Source organism: Podarcis vaucheri (assembly GCF_965113315.1).
Source record: "Podarcis vaucheri genome assembly, chromosome: 9".
NCBI classification, from domain to species: domain Eukaryota; kingdom Metazoa; phylum Chordata; class Lepidosauria; order Squamata; family Lacertidae; genus Podarcis; species Podarcis vaucheri.
In genome coordinates this window covers 61,477,591-61,497,979 of record NC_138767.1, presented here as the reverse complement: position 1 = coordinate 61,497,979, position 20,389 = coordinate 61,477,591, and the positions used below count along the sequence as shown (strand labels likewise).

General features: G+C 42.1%; 1 protein-coding gene and 1 long non-coding RNA gene across 5 annotated transcripts in view; both read left to right on the top strand.

The window, feature by feature from the left end:
- LOC309540975 overlaps positions 1-20,389 on the top strand; it is a 145,551-nt gene that overhangs the window by 77,219 nt on the left and 47,943 nt on the right. The window lies entirely within an intron of this gene.
- The window catches only part of TEC (tec protein tyrosine kinase), a 58,867-nt gene that overhangs the window by 5,618 nt on the left and 32,860 nt on the right, over positions 1-20,389 (top strand). For 2 of the 4 annotated variants that reach the window (XM_082238159.1, XM_082238158.1), the window contains exon 2: positions 17,455-17,637. In XM_082238159.1, the coding sequence (XP_082094285.1) occupies positions 17,500-17,637 (138 nt within the window). In that variant the 5' untranslated portion in view covers positions 17,455-17,499. Of the gene's footprint in view, positions 1-4,796; positions 5,028-15,304; positions 15,326-17,454; positions 17,638-20,389 lie in introns of those variants that run through there. The other 2 variants (XM_082238156.1, XM_082238157.1) reach the window with 2 other exon arrangements.

The following is a 20,389-nucleotide window of genomic DNA, read 5'->3' as shown; positions in this document are numbered from 1 at the left end:
GAAACGCCATTTACCTTCCCGCCAGAGAGGTACCTATTTATCTGCTTGCACTTTGATGCGCTTTCAAACTGCTAGGTTGGCAGAAGCTGGGACGGAGCAACAGGAGCTCACCCCGTTGCGGGGATTCAAACAGCCGACCTTCTGATTGGCAAGCCCAAGGCTCAGTGGTTTAGACCACACATGTATTTTTAGGCTTTATTTTAATGAGATAGCTTTATAAGCAGTAGACTCAGTAGTCCTAGCTGGCTGTGATATATTGATCTGAAATGTTTTAACTGCTGCTTCTGTAACTGTGATTATGTTTACATATTGTATGGTTTTAAACTGATTTAATTTGTATAAGCCGCTGTTCTGAGCAGCACCTTTCTTTCCAAACTGGCCTGCCAGCAAGTTTTAATACCACAAATACTACTTCTTTCACATCTCTTTGACCTCTGGATTGTTAGTTTCAGGACCAAAAAGTTCATCTGCAGGATCATCTTTGGCCCAGAGGCCTCTATTTGCTGAGCCAAATTTAGGTTTTAGTTTCACATGACTACAGATGGAATTAAGAAAGTGCTGATTTAAGCCTCATGCGCAAAAAGGCCCCTTGTCCATTTTTTGGTGGTAAATCATGTAAATCTAGCTTCCAAACAAAACCATTTCAAAATTATAGGCATAGCGTATACTGCTACAGTGGTACCTTGGAAGTCAAATGAAATCCGTTCCAGAAATCCGTATGACTTCCAAAACGTTCAGAAACCAAGGTGTGGCTTCTGATTGGCTGCAGGAAGCTCCTTCAGGAGCCAAAACATTGGACTCGCAAGGCGTTTGGGATCCAAGGTACGACTGTATCATTGCTGAATCTAATGCCATACAAGAAAATCCACATTCTACCAACCAAGTATGTAGTGACCAGTGTCGAAGTAGGATTTGGCTGCCACTGTCGTTTGCTTCTGTATGTGAAGGGGTGGGTGGGTGGGTATCTTATCCTTGGCTTCAGGTGCTAAAATGTGGGCCAACAGGGCCTGCCCAAGACATATCCCACTAGAGGCCACTGTCCCTGTGTCTCAGTCCAGCACTGCCCACTGCTTGCATCCTCCCTTCACCACAAAAGCAGATTTATAGTCCCATTGTCATCACGGTTGTTTCAGAAAAAGAAGTCAACCTTTCACTTGAGTATTGCATATGGAGGGTGGGTAGGCAGCTACTGCAGGTGGTGGTCCAGAGCTGAGCAGGAACATCATTAGTGAGCCGTACTGCAACTCATCCCCATGTTGCCAAGCCCAGACATTTTAAATATTTTCAAAATGTCATTTTGCATTCTACGAAAGGAGAATGCAAAACTTCTGGAGTGTGGGAGAGTGTTGTTGTAGTCCTTTAACACCTCCAAAACACATGAGTGTAAGAAGAGTCTGCTTGGTCAGACCAATGATCTGTCTAGTCCAACATCTTGTTTCCCCCAGTGGCCTCTGGGAAGCCTGCAAACGGAACACGGAGGCCAAGCCTCCCCCTGCTTCTCTCTCATCCCAGCAGCTAGAGGTTGGATATAGCCATCATGACTAAGAGTGATTGATATAATTCATCCTCCATGGGTTTCTCCACTCCATCTTTAATGACTGCTAAACTTGTGGCAGCCAGTTCCATACCCTGTGTGAAGAAATACTTCCACCAGTCTATCTTGAATCACCTGTGCAATGAATTTAATTAAATATCCAGAGTATTAGGTATTAAATATTTCTCTCTAGTCAGTTTCTTCAAGCTGTGCATTATATTATAAACCTCTTAGCATATAACTACTTTTTTTACCTCCCCTGCTAAAAGTTCCAAAGGTGACTACTCCTTCCTCATTTTGGTTGCCCTTTTCTGTACCTTTTGTGGTTCCACTACTAGAACTGTATGCAGTATTCCAAATGTGGCCATACCAAAGATTCATATAAAGATATTAAAATACTGGCAGTTTTATTCCTGATCCTCTTCCAAAAATGCCAGCAAGATAATCCCCTTTCCCTGCAGGGCTCTACAACCCTTTCCTCACCTTTTCCCTGTTTTGTGTATTCATTCTTCAGTCATTTAGTAACTCGCCACACAGATTGGGTAGTGAGTGATTTTTCTGCATAATACTGCTAACGGTGTGAGGGTAAGGCTCTTGCTGGTGGTGCAGATCAGATTTAGCCCAAATGCCGCACAGTGGCCTTAAACAGGTTTTTTAAAAAATACATCTGGAAAGGCACATAGGTATGTAGGTATTTTGTGGATATTCTTATGATTATGTAGTGTCTGAAGCATATACCATAACCAGAAAGGTTCAAATGCTAACATTTCGTTACAGTCATACCTTGGACGTCAAATGCCTTGCGATTCGAATGTTTTCGCTCCCAAACGCCGCAAACCCAGAAGTGAGTGTTCTGGTTTATGAATGTTCTTTGGAACCCGAATGTCTGACCATTGCTTCTGATTGGCTGCAGGAGCCATATCTTGGTTTCCAAATGTTTTGGAAGTCGAACGGACTTTCGAAATGGATTCCGTTTGTCTTCCAAAGTACGACTGTATTGCTTGATTGTAGTAACACCCCTAAGTAAGCATTTACAAGAAATATGAAAATTGCCAATAAAACCAACTAATTTTTAAAAAGATAATTAAAACAAACATTAAAAGAAATTTAAATGCATCATCATTTATGCATATGGTTTGGCTAAACAAAAATGTTTTAAGCAGGCACCTTATTCTGGGGTTTTAATTTTGTGTTTTTCTTAGTTTTTGAGCTTTCAGAGGAGCACCAAGCTTGGGCTTGTGCATGATTAATATGCTGCTATCATTTGTTGATGTATTATTGTCTTGCCTATTAAAAAAGAAAGAAAAAGAAATCCAAGCTGGCTATGTTGAATATTAGCACAAAACGTAACCAACTATACTCTAAGCTTGGAATGAAAGATTTGGCTGGTTATTAATTTACAATCCATGTGTAGTTTGTTGACTGGTTTGTTTCTACGTTTTGTCCCTTTCTTGACTACTGTCTTTCTCATTCTCTCTCCTTCAACTCATCTCTTTGATTTTCTATTATATGCATCTCTCTGGACCATCCCTTCTTCCATCTCTTTGTTCCTGTTTCCACCACACACACCCCTGGCACCTATCTATTGATTCATTAAAATTATATGCTTCCCTTCCTTTAAAAAGTTCGAGGTAAACTAAGGTAACAGTAAGCTAAAATAAATAGACTAAAACAGCATAATACACAAAGATACAATGCAGCCACTGAAAGAATTGGCAATAGAAACAATTCTCACTGTTTTCATTATGGAGCAAGTTTAAAACAACAGCGATGCAGTACAGGAAATGAGAACCATTCATGGGCATCCTAAACAGGTAGCTTTTAGCAACCGTTAAAGAGGGAGCAAGATGAGCTTCACTAATGGAGGGGATCCTAACTTTTGGTGTTTGCAGCTAATGAAGCTAGCCTGGCAAGATGTGAGAGGGAATTTTCAAAGACAAAATTTGCCCCCCCCCCAATATCTCTTACTTTCACAATATTTTTATTTTGCATTTTTAAACAGATCTTCTCAGTAGGTATCCGTAGAAATATAGGTTGTTGTTGTTGCTGTTTTGTGCCCCCTCAGCTCAGTGCCCTGTGTATGGGAATCACCCACACCTCCCTAAATTGGCACTGTTGGTCTCAACTAAGAATACACACATGGGTCTGTGGAGAAGAACTTAGCAGGCTCAAATGGGAGAAATATCCCATTCAAATATCCTGGTTCCAAGCCATGAAGGACTTTAAAGATCATCACCATTTCTGATATGAACCTGGAAACAAATTGGAACTTGACCAGTGATTTCAGTAAGGAAGTCACACACTCCTTATGCTTATTTAAAAAACAATTACATTAATAGGTGTGTTCCGGATTAACAACCCAGACTCTGCATTTGGAACCAATATCACTCTCTGGACACTCTTCTGAGGCAACTCTATGGAGAGTACACAACAGCAGTCCAGATGTGATATTGCCACCTTGCCAGATTTGCAGTCCTCAGAAATAAGCATACTTGGTACATTGACTGCAGTTACGCAAAGGCTCCCTTGGTCACAGCTGACGTCTGGGCATTTAGGGACAATGCTAAGTCCAGAAGAACCCCACATTCCTTTCTATGATCTTAGACCATGGGTTCTTTCAGCTTTTTTTCCCCCTCTAGGCCCTTTGATTTGCATCACCTTCTATAGGATCTGAACAGTCAATGGCAGCTGGAGATCTGACTGCTTACGCTACTCTCCTGTAGCATTAGAACATCTCCGCCAATCACTTCTTACAACCATCTCAGAAAAACCCCTTAGCATATTATAGTGGAGATGGCATTCTATAAACCTCTTGTTCTTGGCCAGTTTTCCCGCAGATAGGTTTTGTACGAACGAAATAAAGACATAGGAATTGGGCGTGGGGAACATGGGGAGGGGAACGCCGCACAATAATTTTAAATTGGCGTATATTTTGCATGTTGTGGATTTGGACTTCCGAAATTTCACTTCAGCATATGGAGGTTAAAATGCTGCTGTTTGTAACAATCTAAATACAACACTTTCTATGCTCCTATTTAAGAGATTAGCCAATAGTTATATGCTGAGCCATCACAGGCAGTTTTCATATGGGCGCTCAGATAGCTAAACCACTGGTGTCCGTCTTGAGAAGGGCTTCCTCCCTCTACTGCTTGTTACTTCCTCTTTCTCATAGTCACAGGGTTTGCTGGTGGTTTCCCCCCTCCTCCTCTGTGGGTTATTTTCTTCTTACTCCCTGTTTTTTCCTGATTGTCTTTCATCTCAGTCTCGGTTCCCTTGAGGCTTGATCCTCTTTGTCCATGTGCATCGTCTGTTGGTCACTTTATGGAGTGAGCTGAAGAAGAATAATTTCATGAGACTGATTTCCTGCTAGAGAGAGAGCGATCCTATTCCATATAGTTTCCTGCAGTGGGCACAGAATCGCCCCTCCATTTGTGCAGCTGCCATGACGTGCTGGATCAGAGACCAATGGAAGAGAAAAAGGGCAGGCAAAAAGGTGGGTGAGGCAGCAGTGGTATTACAATAGTGATTTTTTAAATCTGGCCCGTACAATTACAGTGCATTCCTATAAGCATTTTATGTTCTTTTCTCTCTGTCTTTCAATAACAAAAGCTTGGCCAGATCATCATGGCCAAACTAGACACGCTGGGGCCATCATTTGTGTGTCTACTTATAAAGTGGGGCGAGGGCTCAAGTCTGGATACACACCATAAGCTTAAAGTAAATCTGTTCCCCCAAATAATCCCGAAACTGTAATTTATCCCCCAGAGCTACAGTTCCCAGCATCCTTAACCAACAGTTCTCAGGATTCTTACAGCGTGTGTATGGTCTATATGTAACTTAATGGAATACTTAAAACAGTTAAACAAGGGCAGGGACACTGAGCTCTCATGTGTGCGCAAATTACTTAATACGCCTCTCAGTCCATTTCGCCAATCATGTTTCTCTCTTCCTTGGCTCTGATACAAGTGAGCTAAGAATTCACAACTGTGGCTGGAGCAATGGACTAACTGAGGAGACGTAAAATGCAGGAGCGGGGGAAGGTTTAACGACTTTCTCCTACAGGCTACTTTTACTGTTAAAAATAAAACATAGGCACTGCTTTATTTGCGAGTAGGAGAGATACACGAATGAAAAGAACAAGGGGTTTGTCGCTGTCATGTCCGCTTTTATCCTGAAACTCCTACATGTATCTGACTTTTGGTAAAACGAATTCCTATATTTCCCAACATAATGTCACTGAAATCAGGGACATATAATGGCTGAAACATGTAAGAATGGAAACTGTTTTACTTTCTGGAGTGTTGTCTAATTTTGAATATATTTCTAGTTACAGGTAGGTAGCCGTGTTGGTCTGCCATAGTCGAAGCAAAATAAAAAAATAAAAAAATTCCTTCCAGTAGCACCTTAGAGACCAACTAAGTTAGTTATTGGTATGAGCTTTTGTGTGCATGCACATTTATTATTATTATCATTTATTTATTTTATTTTGTTTTGAATATATTGCATTAGTAAATTTTATAGCTAATGGTTGGAACCTAAGTAAGTTGGCCAGATTTGGGTTACTGGACCTACATGCAAACTTTATGAATTTCCCCCCTTTTCTTTGTTCTAGAAATACCCAATATCTCTTGAAATTGCATGCCCATATACTATATTCTGCATTTGCTCTGGACACTTCCTCTATTTGCAGACAAATTTAGTGTTCCATAAAGTGTGACAAGACTTTGCGTGGGTGGTTTCTCTATTAAGTTTATTTTCAAGCAATATATAGTTGCACGTGCTTCGCACAGCTGCCTCCAGAAGGCAAAAAAACACCACAATTTCAGTCACCTCAGAATAATGTACCACTCTACAGAAGCTCGTTTGGGGAGACAATTCTGAAAACAAGTCAAAAGATCTTGTAAAATGGCTGCCTTAATCTTATCCTGCACCTACATACTGTACTGTGGTAGACAGCATTCTCTGAAGAAGAACTCAGATTAAGATCTCCTGATTAATTTCAACCAGAGGAATTGATGATGCAGTTTTCACAGAAGACTCTAGTCTTTTCCTTTCCCCCCCTTCTTCTGGTCTCAGCTGGTTGTGGAAGATTTAGCATAAATAACTGTTCATTGGTAGGTAGCATGAGCTGTTGTCAGGAATTTATCTTAGACTTTGATACGATTAGAGGTTGGCATGGAAGAACCTGGTGCTTGCAAATGCCATATATGGGGGGGGGGAAGTTCAGCAGATTTTATGATATGGCATTGCCTCAGCCTGCAATAGGATTCTAATCAGTGTGTGAAATGTCACATGCCACCTTCTGAGTTGCAGTCAGACTAGAATGTAACTTCTTTTAACGACACAATAACTTTGTGTTGCAGTTATTCTGGTCAAGTTCCAGATCTGCCTTGAGCCCCATTGGTTTCACCTGGAAAAGTAAGCAGGTGCCTTCTTGAAGCCCATGGAACTTAAGGAACAGCTTCAATGAACATAGAGGGACTTATTTCCATGTAAAGAGAGTTCTTTTTGTATTTTTCTATATCATATCCTGATGGAATGGAAAACTGGGACCCAGAACCTCAGGGTCTGAGGAGATCTATCCAGGACCGCATACCCTCCAAGTGTCCCAATTTTCCAGGTTCTGGAATTTTCCAGTTCTGGAATTACAGAAGCCATCCTGGTTTCTGATCTGATCCTGGAATGTCCTGGTTTTCTTTTCCCCTTTCCCCCAAATCTCAGGAATACAATTAAAAGTGGTGGAGAGATCAGACACACCCACACACACCCTGGTCCTTATTGGAAACAGGAGCCTTCGCTGTGTGTACGAGCAAAAACGGAGTCCTGTTTATCCTGAAAATAAAATACCTGCACTAAATGAAGCTGGCATACAAAGCCTTTTTTATTTTTAAAGGAAAATATAACAAATCCACTTTAAATCCTTTAATTGCAATGCTTTAGCAGCCAGCATTTTTTTTAAAGGAAATATGCGGAGTGTTTATTCCTTTATTGTGAATTGAGCCTTACATTGCAAGCCTTTACATGTCTACTCAGATGTAAATCCCATTGTATTCAATAGTGTTTACTCCCAGGTAACTGGGTAAAGACTGTGCAGTCTTACACTGCAATCCTAAGCATTTTTACTCAAAGGTGCGTTCCACTGAGTTCAATCGGATTTACTCTCTGGTATGTTCCTTATCATTCTCAGTTTCTATTACAGTGGAACCTTGGTTTTTTAATGTAATCTGTTCCGGACGGCCGTTCGACTTCCAAAACGTTCAAAAACCGAGGATCAAAGGGCTGTCAGCAAGTTCAGTGGGGAAAATTGAGAAACGCGCCTGGGCAGCTGTTCAACTTCCAAGGCGCGTTCAGAAACGGAAGCATTCATTTCCGGGTTTTTGGCATTTGGCTTCCGAAATGTTTGGAAGACGTTAAAAAACCGAGGTTTGACTGTATTATTATTATTATTATTAGTAGTAGTAGTAGTAGCAGCAGCAGCAGCATTTCCTGCCTTTCCCCCCGACTCAAGGCAGATTACAGCTAAAATTTTATTTCATCCCATTTATCTGTTGAAGGTGTTGTACCCGATCCCTTCCCTCACATATTTTTTTTCTTTACAACAATCCTGCGATGTAGCTTAGGCTGAGAGGTTGTAATTGGCTCAAGGTAACAGATGTATATGTGTATATGACATGTGTGTAGGGGAGATCAAACGCAGGAGAAGCTTCCTGATGTAGAATAGAACATTCCTATTTTCATCTGAGACAAGTTGGAGAGTATGGGACTGTGTGTGTTCAGGAATAATTGGTAAGACACAGGAGCAGTGTGCTTCAAAAATCCAGTATCAACAAAGGCCAGATATTGCAAGAAGCACTGAATACTATAACATATATAAGTTATGCAAATTAAACAAGCTGTGCGTAATTACTTACCTTTTGCATAATCAGTTTTGATGGTAAAGGACAAAGAGCTATGAGGAAAACTGTAACCACACCTCTAGTCTTTAGACACGCTTTCAAGCATCTGTTTTGCAACATTTGCTCTTTCTAAAAAAGAGATGCAAGATCCTTAGGAAGTCAGATTTTGCAACCAATTCCACAATATTCATTTGCTGTTGTTGCTTCTGCAGAATTGCTAACATGCAGGCAGCCTTAAAATGGGGATGGCCAACATCAGCTTCTGATATATATTTATTTATTTCATAAAGTTTATATGCCTCTGGATTGTAAAAAACAAACAAAAAACCCCCAACTACATCAAAGTGGTTTACGAAAGATAAAACTAAAATCAAGAAAAATTAACATTGGCAAGCAGTTAAAGGCCTCTATTTGCTAGTCCCAGTATAAATACTAGATCCCGGTTATAGCATTCTGTGTAACTGTTGTGAAATAAGACTCAAGTTCAACCTTGAAAAGGAGGAATCTTCCTAATGTGTGTGGCGTTTTGTCTGGCTCAACTACATTTGCCTGAGAATTTGAGCTAGTGATTTGGGAACATTGTGGAAACAGAGAAATGTAATTGAGGGGGGATTTGCTAAAGGTGAAGGAAAACAGAGGGTTAAAATCAGGGGTGGGGAACTAGATCCAGACAGCTGGCCAGTTTGTTAAACACCCCCCCCCCAAGCCAAGCTACCTATTGGCAAGTTTTATAGACTGGCAGGGGCAATCACTTGACATCACAATGGTGTCAGGTAATCCATTTCCTTCTACACAGTATGGAATCAAACGGTGCACACAAAGGCACAGCTGATTAATGGATCTTGCAAAGTGCTAGGCATGGGGCTTCGCAAGACAACAGTAAATGTTATATTATAGACTGTTATGCCTTACATTTATTGTGTGAACATGCAAGCATGCAGGCTCCTGGAAGGCAGATCACACTTGCTGTCCTTCTCTGGTCCTGCTGATGCCATGCTACTGATGTCTAAGCTATGATTTTGCTTAGTAGGACTCACCTGAACTTGAGTTTGTCCTTGGTTTACAGCTTGTGGTTTGTCTGTAGCGAGAGGAACAATGACCTCATGTTCAGATGACATGCTACTAAGCCCCAGGTAGAAAGCAGCAGTAAGACCAGGGAGGAGCTCACCTCTCTGGGAATCAGCACACTTGCATGTTTGTGTGCTGAGACATGGCTTGGCTTTGCGTAATGTGCGAACTGAGTTACTGACTCCCAGCTCAATTACAGTAAACCAGCATGATTCAACCATAAATATTTCGTGTTTAAATATGAACATCCACGCATACAAGTATTGTGTATCCCTGTGTAAAGATATAGACTCATCAAGCCCATTATTCATCTTGTAGGCAAATAGTCCATTTTAGGATGCAGCTTGAAGTTCAGAAATTAGTAACATACCTGAAAATGCTTATTTATCATTTCGTCATTCTTTAAAACAGAATAGCATCTGCAAGACAAAAGAGAGCTTCAAAGTCTTATTTCCTTTTGTTAAAAGCAGATGAATGTGTTCTGATCTGACTTCTTCTTTTTAGTGTCCCGTAATGCGTTCACATTTTTCCTTTTAGTACATTATTTTTCCTGTTTCCACTTCATATGACAGTCTTTGCTAGAAATATATTTAAATGACCTTTTTCGGCAGCAGGAGGAGAGTACAAAACACTGGTGGAAATGTATTCAGCACTAAAGGTCACATTAGAAGTATATCAGGAATTGGAGGAAAATAGATATTGAGCCCATATATGTTTAGCATATACCAACGTTAGTATCTGTGTAACTTCCATCAAAAGTTGTTTTCCAATGCCCCAGAAATCAGCAGTCATAACTATGATTTATACTTACCTTTTATATGCGGTGAAAAGTTGATTTCTGTACACGGTGCACAATATTTGAACACCTTGGTTTGTCCAAAGACCTCTGAACATAGCAGATTCTATGCCGATGGCCATTTCTGTAACCAAAACCCACCATTTTTTCCTTACCCATTCTCAGTATAGTTCAGGAATTTGCTCAGCTTGGCAGTGTTTCTGTCCCTAAGGCATGGGGATGGTGGGGATTAGTGCCATGCATAGATTCTTGTCTTTCTTTCTCATCAGTTAGCAGAAGCAGCAAAAATTATGCAGATCAGTAAATAAATTGTAGAAGGAATTATGCAAAACAAGGGAAATCATTCCTCGGTGCCAGATTTGCATGATTCATGCTGGCTATAGTAACATGGGAAGCTTCCTTATAACAGAGTAAACCAATGGACCATCTTGCTCAGTACTGAACACACCGACTACACAGATTTCAGGCAGGAAATATTCTAGGTTCCACCTAGAGATGCTGAAGATTGAACCAAGGACCTTCTGCATACAAAACAGATGCTCTACCACTGAGCTATGGCAGCATCCAGCTTTTGTTGCTAAATTTGACACACTAGTGCAGAGTTTTGCTTCTATGCAGAGAACACAGCAGTAATATTAAACTACCGTATTTTTCGCTCCATAAGACGTACCTTTTTCCTCCTAAAAAGTAAGGGGAAATGTCTGTGCATCTTATGGATCGAATGCGTGGTCCCTGGAGCCGAATTGCCCAGGGGCGAAAAGCAGATATTGCCTTTTTTTTTTAGAAAGAGGGAAGGGGGTGTTGAAACAAAACTGCTGAGCAGCTGATCAGCAAGCAATTGGGAGGGATAAGGGACTCTAGAGATAAAGGAGGCTGCCTGGGAGGGGGGAGGTAAAAGCACATGGATCCTCAGGATTTTTGCATTGGGCTACCCCAATCTCACCGTCAAATCACATATCATGGCTGTGGCCACAGCATGAACCACAAAAATCATACATCCACTGTTTCGTTCAGAATTTTTTTTTCTTGTTTTCCTCCTCTAAAAACTATGTGCGTCTTATGGTCAGGTGCGTCTTATGGAGCAAAAAGTACGGTAATTTTAAGCTACTTCATTCAGAAGAATCTTTATTTTGCACCAGCCACTAGCTGTAGCAATAAAATGAAATGTACTGAAGACAGAGGTGAAAACTTAACTATACAAAATGCATTTTGGAGGTGTACATCAATAATCAAATAACGGATCTTATTCTAATCGCCCCCACTAAAAACCTTGCAGTTTTTGCTGTCACCTGGTCATCATGATCTGCTAAAAGAAAGAACACAGTAGCAATGGCTGAGCGCCCGGCATGGACAATAATAGAGGGGTAATAATCTCACTCCTCAAATCTTTGTAAAGAGTGCAAGCCAGAAACACATGTGGCACTGACTCAATACTGCTACCTCCACATGAACATAACCGTTTTTCCAGTGGAATTTTTTGAAATCGGCCTTCAAGTACAGCCAAAGGCAGTGCATTCAATCTTGCGAAAGTGAAAGTGCGCCTGCATTTTGGAATTGTTAAATTTTGCAGATAGGGTGCCAAAGTGTCAAAATGTCACTCTATCATTGGGTGGGATGATGAGGTCAACCAAATAGCAGAATCTTTGGAAAACTTACCAGACTGGCCTCCAGTATCTCTAACTGAAGTCAATAACCTTATTTCGCAGTTTAAAAATAATAAAGCACCAGACTTAGACTATTTGCTCCCAGAACGGTTGAAATCTAACATCGACTGGTGGGCCTCCCTGCTGGCAGTAATACTCTCATTTATTTATCCATCCGAGTTATTTCCTGAAGTTTGGGCCACAGCGGTAGTCAAAAAGAGCTAGTTATAGAGACCAATTAGCTTGCTACCTGTAATTAGCAAATTATATGCAAAGTATCTTTACAGTGACCTACTTGATTGGATAACTGGGGAAGCTATTCTTGCTGAAGATCAAGCAGGATTTCGACATGGCAGACCCACTGCTTTGTACTAGCTATTTAATCTGTTTTGGCTTCCTTCACCTGGTTTGTTTGCAGTATAAACGTACCTCTTGGAAGGGGATGTATTGATTTTGGGCATTTCCCCCCCACCCCGTTTTGGTCACCACAAAGAGTCATTTTGTATTTAACATCTTCTTAAGGAGAAAGAGAAACATTGCTTTCTGTAGGACTAATCTTATAACAGTGTACTGTTTACAGTGGTACCTCGGGTTAAGTACTTAATTCATTCCGGAGGTCCGTTCTTAACCTGAAACTGTTCTTAACCTGAAGCACCACTTTAGCTAATGGGGCCTCCTGCTGCCACCGCGCTGCCGGAGCCCGATTTCTGTTCTTATCCTGGAGCAAAGTTCTTAACCTGAAGCACTATTTCTGGGTTAGCGGAGTGTGTAACCTGAAGTGTATGTAACCCGAGGTACCACTGAATATATTTCTATAGTTGTCTGTGTTCTTATCCCTACAGATATACGAGATTTCCATTAAGTTTAAATATATGCTTGAACCGTGATTACAGACATCTTCATAGAATCACGGAATTGTAGAGTTGGGAAGAAACCACAGGGGTCATCTAATCTAACCTCCTACAATGCCGGAACTTTTTGCCCAAGGTGGGTTTTGAACCCACAGCGCTGAGATTAAGTGTCTCATGCTCTACCGACTGAGCTATTCCAGCTATCATCATCCCTTCCTCAACTTTGCAATAAGCCTAATCATTTCTAACTTGCGATGGCTGCATCCTTCAAGTCAGTCTAATTAAACCTGTGATCAGCAGCAATTTGTTCCTGAAGTCCCGCTTTGAAAAGGGCGCAAAGGTGGTGAAGTTCTGCTACTTTATGTTGGTGACTGAGATTTTGCTATCTAATGTCTTTCCATGGGTCAGATCTGGTCCAGAGTCCTCTGTTTGCGACTTCAAGATTAAACCTGATTGCAAGTGAGCAAAGGTGCCTTTGCTTGTTTGTTTGATAGTGGTTGTAGCTGCTGAAAGACAGTGAATTTGATACTGAGCTGGGCTGATTTCTGTGTATTAATTGGTACATGAATTGTAAAGTTCTTCTTCCATCTTCACAAGCGAGTGTTTGATTTTTCTTATAATTTCTTTCGCCGCAGTTCATAGATTGCTGTAAGTGAGAGACAAAAAGACCATGTTTTAAGGACCTGAACTGATTTTGCCATTGACTCATCCTGTGCAGCTCAGATTATTCAGCAGCCCAGTGTTAAAATTTCCTGTGTGGAAAATGAGTGTCCTAAGATTATTTTTGAGGCTTTTAGATGTACAGATGAGAATCTTTAGGTTCATGTACGCATAACTTACTTTTATATTACTATAAGGTTAATGAAAGGAAGGGGTAGGAGGGAGCGCAGTAGTATTATCTCATTTTGAGAGACTGTGGGTTGTATCCATTGAAGTCACTCTGTTCGCACATGGACTTCTGCAACAAAACTTCCCCTCCCTCTCACCCCTCTTCCACATGCCTCCAGATCTGTTCTGGGGTTTTCCCCTACCTTCCAGAGCAGTTTTTTTTGGGGAGGGAAAGAAAGAAAGAAAGAAAGAAAGAAAGAAAGAAAGAAAGAAAGAAAGGGTAAGTTCCATTAGACAAGTGGAGGCCCTTGCACAGAAGGAATGATTTCATTGGATACAGTAGGGGTGGACTTTGATCTTTGAAATTTTAGCGGCGCCCTGTGAGAGGCCAAAATTCAGTTCTCCTCACCTCTCACTTTCCGTTCTGCTCAGTTCACTATGACATAGTTGCAGCACCCTGCAGCACCCCCTAGGCTCAGCACCCAGTGTGGTGAAACCGGTCACGCTGCCCTAAATCAACCTCTGGACACAACCCTATATAAATCACTAGTAAATCCAACTTATTTACATTTGCCAAGATCTGTGTTACTTGCTAGCCCTTGATGCAAGGTGGCTGCTGTTGTTTTTCCAAGTGTTCAAGTAGCCTGATGATTTAAGTATGAAGTGCACACCTCACTAAGCCCAGGTGAACCATTATGAGGATATTCAATATGGTCGTACCTTGGAAGTCAAACGGAATCTGTTCCAGAAGTCCGTTCAACTTCCAAAACGTTCGAAAACCAAAGCGCGGCTTCTGATTGGCTGCAGGAAGCTCCTACAGCCAATCGGAAGCCCGGTTGGATGTTCAGCTTCCAAAAGAACTTTCGAAAACTGGAACAGTCACTTCCGGGGTTTGATCGTTTGGGAGCCAAAACGTTCGAGAACTAGGCTCTTTGAAAACCAAGGTATGACTGTATTCAGAATATAGTGGTACCTCGGGTTAAGTACTTAATTTGTTCCGGAGGTTCGTTCTTAACCTGAAATTGTTCTTAACCTGAAGCACCACTTTAGCTAATGGGGCCTCCTGCTGCCGCCAGAGCACGATTTCTGTTCTCATCCTGAAGCAAAGTTCTTAACCTGAAGTACTATTTCTGGGTTAGCAGAGTTTGTAACCTGAAGCGTATGTAACCTGAAGCGTATGTAACCTGAAGCGTATGTAACCCGAGGTACCATTGTATCTTGGGCTGCATGCATACCACCTTTCAGTTTTCTATCTGTTGTAGTTTGATACACACACTGGCACACCCAAATGTATTTATCTGTATAACTGATGCTTCACTATTACATTTTCACCTACGGAACTTGCACCAGATATGTGTTCATACTATGTTGCTTTTACAAACAAAATGAAAGTTAAGAGGCATAAATATTCCAACAGCCAGAGAAGCTGAACATCTGAAACTCTCTCTGACGTCTCTAGTTGTGGTTGTCAGGCCTTAGTATCTCATCTAGTCAGACTGGCCAAGCAAGGGCTGGTGGAGCTGGGAATTAAGGAAATTTGGGGCGGGTCACACTCTGGAACTCCCACAGCTATTGCAAATGAGATGAGCCATTCGCCTCTCAGTTTCTATAGGATGTTATTAAAACGTACTGCTGCTGTGTGAGGAGAGCTTTTCAGCAGGGAGCTACACTAAAAGCAGAAATATTAAGACTGGACTCTGTCTATGCAGGTAAGTTTGGCTGCACTGGGTAATCTAAGAAGTAAAAATGTTGTAAATGTTCAGCTCTTTTGACATCAAAAGTTGCAATGGAAGTTGTGGCACTGATTTGATATAAGAATTTGAATGCCAAGCTGAATTACTTACCCATTACCTCAGTATTTTGCACTTTAACAGTTGCCAGACAGGATGCTCAGGTGGCTTCATACATAGGTCATGAGATTGATGTCCATTTCCTATTGTCAAAGTGTGAAGTATGGTGGTTAGAAGACTACTGCTTCTGGATATATTGTGGGTTTGATCGTCATGGCAAACCATTGCTGATAAAGCCATCCAAGTATAATCATAACCTTTTAAGGTTATGAATAATCAGCCATCTTACGGTCATGTGGAAATAAGTTCCATAGGCAAATGCTATATTTGGAAAAGATTTTTTTTGTTTCATTTGGGTGGTGTTCAACTAAATTTTCCTCAGAGTAGATCCATTGAAATTAACAAACATGACTTAAGCTAGGTCCATTTACCCCCAATGCGTATACTCTGATTAAAACTTAGTTGAATCCCACACCTTTTATTACATGTAGATGAACCTGAGATTTTTGTTTTAACTGTGTGCATGTGGGGGGGACGACATCTTCATTTAAGCTGTTCTTTGAAGAAAGATGATGATCAGTTCCTCGCCTTGTTTAACTATTTCCCTCCATGTTCTACAGCTCTAGGCAATTCTACCTGAGGAGGCAAATATTGCAGACCATATTGTTTAGCAAAATATTATCAATGTATCATAGATGTAATGGAATATAGTATAGGCACTTCTAGCCTGTAGGACATATCCCGCACCCAGAAGTTGATAGAATTAAAACTATATAAATAAATAAAATTTATTTAAACCATACAAACTAGGGAAGATTGGTACTGTGTAACAGCATGTCTTCTTTTAAAGAAAGTAGTTTCTGAAAGCATTAAAAAAATATGAAATCACCAAGCAGACTTGTGTGTGGGCTGCATACAAGGGCGAGACACTCAGACATACACCACCATCTATCTTCTGTCAGTTTCTCTTTTAAAGGAAGCTAATGATGGCTGGCTCTACATATGCTGCAGAATGAGATGCTGGAATGCTGAGGTAATAGAGTGGACTGTATCCAGATTAGAGATGAAAAATATGACTTTCAAATTCTCTCTCACACACACACAAAAATGAATCCCAACAAATAATACAGTTTTGTGCAATCCCTTTCCTACCGTGACCTCCAGCAGGAAGCTAGCAGGTATTCATTTGGGGGCAGAGGTAGGGGGCAGGGAAACAATACAGTGGTGCCCCGCAAGACGAATGCCTCGCAAGACGAAAAACTCGCTAGACGAAAGGGTTTTTCGGTTTTGCGTTGCTTCGCTAGACGAATTTCCCTATGGGCTTGCTTCGCAAGACGAAAACGTCTTGCGCTTTTTTTTTTTAAAGCCGCTTGAAGAGGCGCAGTTGCGACGGACCGACGAAAAACATCGCAAGACGAAAAGACTCGCGGAACGAATTCTTTTCGTCTTGAGAGGCACCACTGTATTCCATTCTGCCTGAAAACACATTTAATATACAGTGGACGCTCCGGTTGCGAATGTGATCTGTGCAGGAGGCACTTTCGCAACCCGCAGCGCCGCATCTGCGCATGCGCGGGTTGCGATTCAGCGCTTCTGCGCAAAGCATGATTGCCGAAACCTGGAAGTAACCCGTTCCGGTACTTCCAGGTTTCGGTGCGTCCGTAACCCGAAAATGTGCAACCTGAAACGTCTGTAACCCGAGGTATGACTGTAGAGTACATTAAGTCTGTGCTCTCATGTTTTATTCTCTGCAATATTAACCTCATCTTCAACACTAAAGCAGCTGAAATGTGCTGTTCTTCATACCCTCTGAGTATAGGTCTCCAGTTAGAGGTAACATGCCATTGCAGACCTCTGCTAAGGTAAAAGTTGACCTTTCTGCCTAATGTTTAACTTTTCTAGATTTCTGGGTTACTGTGTCAGAAGAGCAATTTCACTGCATTTTGCATAGTGAACTGATAGATGCATAGCAGTAAATAGAAGGCAAACTATGTTACAGAAAAATATGACACCAACATAATTCTTTGCTTTCAAATTCTTTTTAACAGGATTGCATCTTCAATGGCTGGGGAAAGATTGATCAAGTGGCTGAAATGAATATGAACACTATCCTGGAAGAGATTCTGATTAAAAGATCACAACAAAAGAAAAGGACATCTCCTTTAAATTACAAAGAGAGGCTTTTTGTGCTTACAAAATCCATGTTAGCATATTATGAAGGTCGTGCAGAGGTAGGAAACTGGGTTTAAATTGCTCGTTTTTTTGCCAATTTGTGTATTGGAGGTGGTAATTGTATGTTTGCTCTGCTGATTTAATATTTATGATGCTGAACTTTGCTACTTGTCATACTGAGTTCATGCAGTTGGTACCGGATGAAAGGATCATAACCTTTATCTTAGTAGTTTACCTTCTGTGTGCAGGGGCATACCTAGGGGTTAGCCAGGTTGCCGCTTGCCAAGGATGCAGGCCCAGTGCGGGCACAAAAAAATCGCACCTCTACACTCTGGCTTGGAGTGGCTAGAACTCCTACTGCCCACACTTCTGCCCACACTCCCTGAGCTGCTGCTCCATGGCTCTGGGTGGCCAGGCAAGGTGCATAGGCTCCTCTGGGAACCTTTGTGGAGGAATCCAGTCATTGGTGTGGGCTGTCACAGCAGCCTTCCAGGGCCTCCTCTCCATTTGGTTGAAGTGTGAGTGGAGCACCCAGGGAGGCTGCACATCAGAGTAGCAATCCATTGAGGGAAGAAAGATGGAGAGTTGCAGGAGGAGGAAAAAGGAAGGGAGGAGGCAGAGGGAAAAGCAGCAAGTGGAGGGAGGAAAGTAGGCAGATGGACTGATGGAGGGAGACGGGGAGGAGGAGCAGACCAGATCTGACCCCAATGACCATGGAGGAAGTCACTGGCACAAAAGGCGACAAAAAGCAAATGTTTAACGTTTCTGGTCTCTCCTGGTTTTGGAGGTACCGATCAGCTCCTTGCCAAGGTACAAGGAAGCTGAGGTATGCCTCTGTCTGTGTGAGATGAGTTAGACTGCACTGACAAAGCTGGAAAATGCTTTGCTTGTTGCAAAATCAGCTGCCCTGAACAAAGCACTGAGCATCGAAATTGTAGCAGGCAGGGGGTAGAATAGGGAAGTGGCATGTTGATTCACTGCATTGTTTTATGGGGGGAAAGAACTAGATGGAGTTGAATATCATTTTCTTAAAATCATTTTTTTAAAAAAGGGGCTGTAACATTTATGCGTTGTGAAATCACTTTGTATGTGACGTAGAACTTATCTCGCATGACCGCATTACAGGACTGCGCCAAAGTGAAGTGGTACAGGTCAGTCAGTGACGCATTTACTGTAAATCCTGCCAGGGTTCGTTGAGAGTCAACATCCCAAATGGGTAACACGGTTGGAATCCTAAGGTCAGGTAGAAGGAAGCTAGACGAGGGTAAAGGAAAGCAGTGTAGTCTAAGGCCCAAGTGGCAGAGCATGAAGGAAGAGCAGTAAGCAGCCAAGGTAGTTTAAATAATAAAAACAAAGAAGCAAATGTTACAAATTATAGGACAGTTCCCTCAGGAGGACTGGTGGTCCTTTTAGGAACTGGTGGCATGGGCTCCCAGGTCTGGGCTTATTCACTTCTGCCTTCCATCAGGGCACAGAAGGTTAGGTAAAGGTAAAGGGACCCCTGACCATTAGGTCCAGTCGTGGCTGACTCTGGGATTGCGGCGCTCATCTTGCTTTATTGGCCGAGGGAGCCGGCGTACAGCTTCCAGGTCATGTGGCCAGCATGACTAAGTCGCTTCTGGTGAACCAGAGCAGTGCACGGAAACGCCGTTTACCTTCCTGCTGGAGCGGTACCTATTTATCTACTTGCACTTTGACATGCTTTCAAACTGCTAGGTTGGCAGGAGCAGGGACCGAGCAACAGGAGCTCACCCCGTCGCGGGGATTCGAACCGCCGACCTTCTGATCGGCAAGTCCTAGGCTCTGTGTTTTAACCCACAGCGCCACCCGCGTCCCACACAGAAGGTTAAGGGGAGGCTTTTTATAGCCAACTTCAACAGCACTCGCAGATTGTGGGACTTTAAACGCATCACTGGGTAGTACAGTACAGCCCGCAACTCCTTCAGCAGGCGTGGTAAGGCACTGGAGAAAAGCATGTCCTGACTCAAAACCCACAGAGCCTTACAAACCCTAGTTAACGTTTAAATTGTGGGTTGCGTGGTCTGCGTTGCTGTGGAAAGGATAGTGGCAAATGGGCCGTTCCCCCTTCTTCCCCTCCCTGCTTGAACCCTTGTCCCAGGAGGTTTTTTATGCTCTTTACAGGCATGCGAATCCTGCCCATGGAGCTGCTGGGTACCTTTCTCCTTTCTCCCCCTCTTGTGCTATGCTCCAAAAACAGTGGTTGTGATGGGCGTAAGGGGATTCATAACACTTCCAGTAGGGATGCCTGGGGCCTGGCAGTAGCGGGGTTGCTTTTATTCATTAAAATCATTTACACACCACTTCCCACTCAAGGAACCCGAAGCAGTTTACAGAATAAAATTCTAACACTCAAATGTGAAAAACATATAAAATTAAATAATATACGTAAAATCAATAGCAAGCAATAAACAACATCAGGGAGATACAATGTTTAAAATGGGCCAGTAAGCTAGCTGCAAAAAATGTGTTTTTAACCGTGGACTCCTGTATAGCAGGCAGCAGAACATTCCAAAGAGTGAGCGTTCCAAGAGAAGAACTGTTTCTGTGTCATCTCCAAGCAACATGTTGTAAAATGTGGCCCCACTAACAAGGCCTCTTGTGAGGATCTTAACACCCTAGTAGATCTGTATAGCACAAAGGTGATAGTTTATGTACCCTGGTCCCAGGTTTATGACTTCGTAGGCCAGCAAAAAATCCTTGAAAATGGCCCAGTAGAATGGTTGGCCAGCACAGTGCATGGCTAAGTTGCAGCTTCCAAACCAATCCCAAGGCCAGCCCCATAGAAAGCAC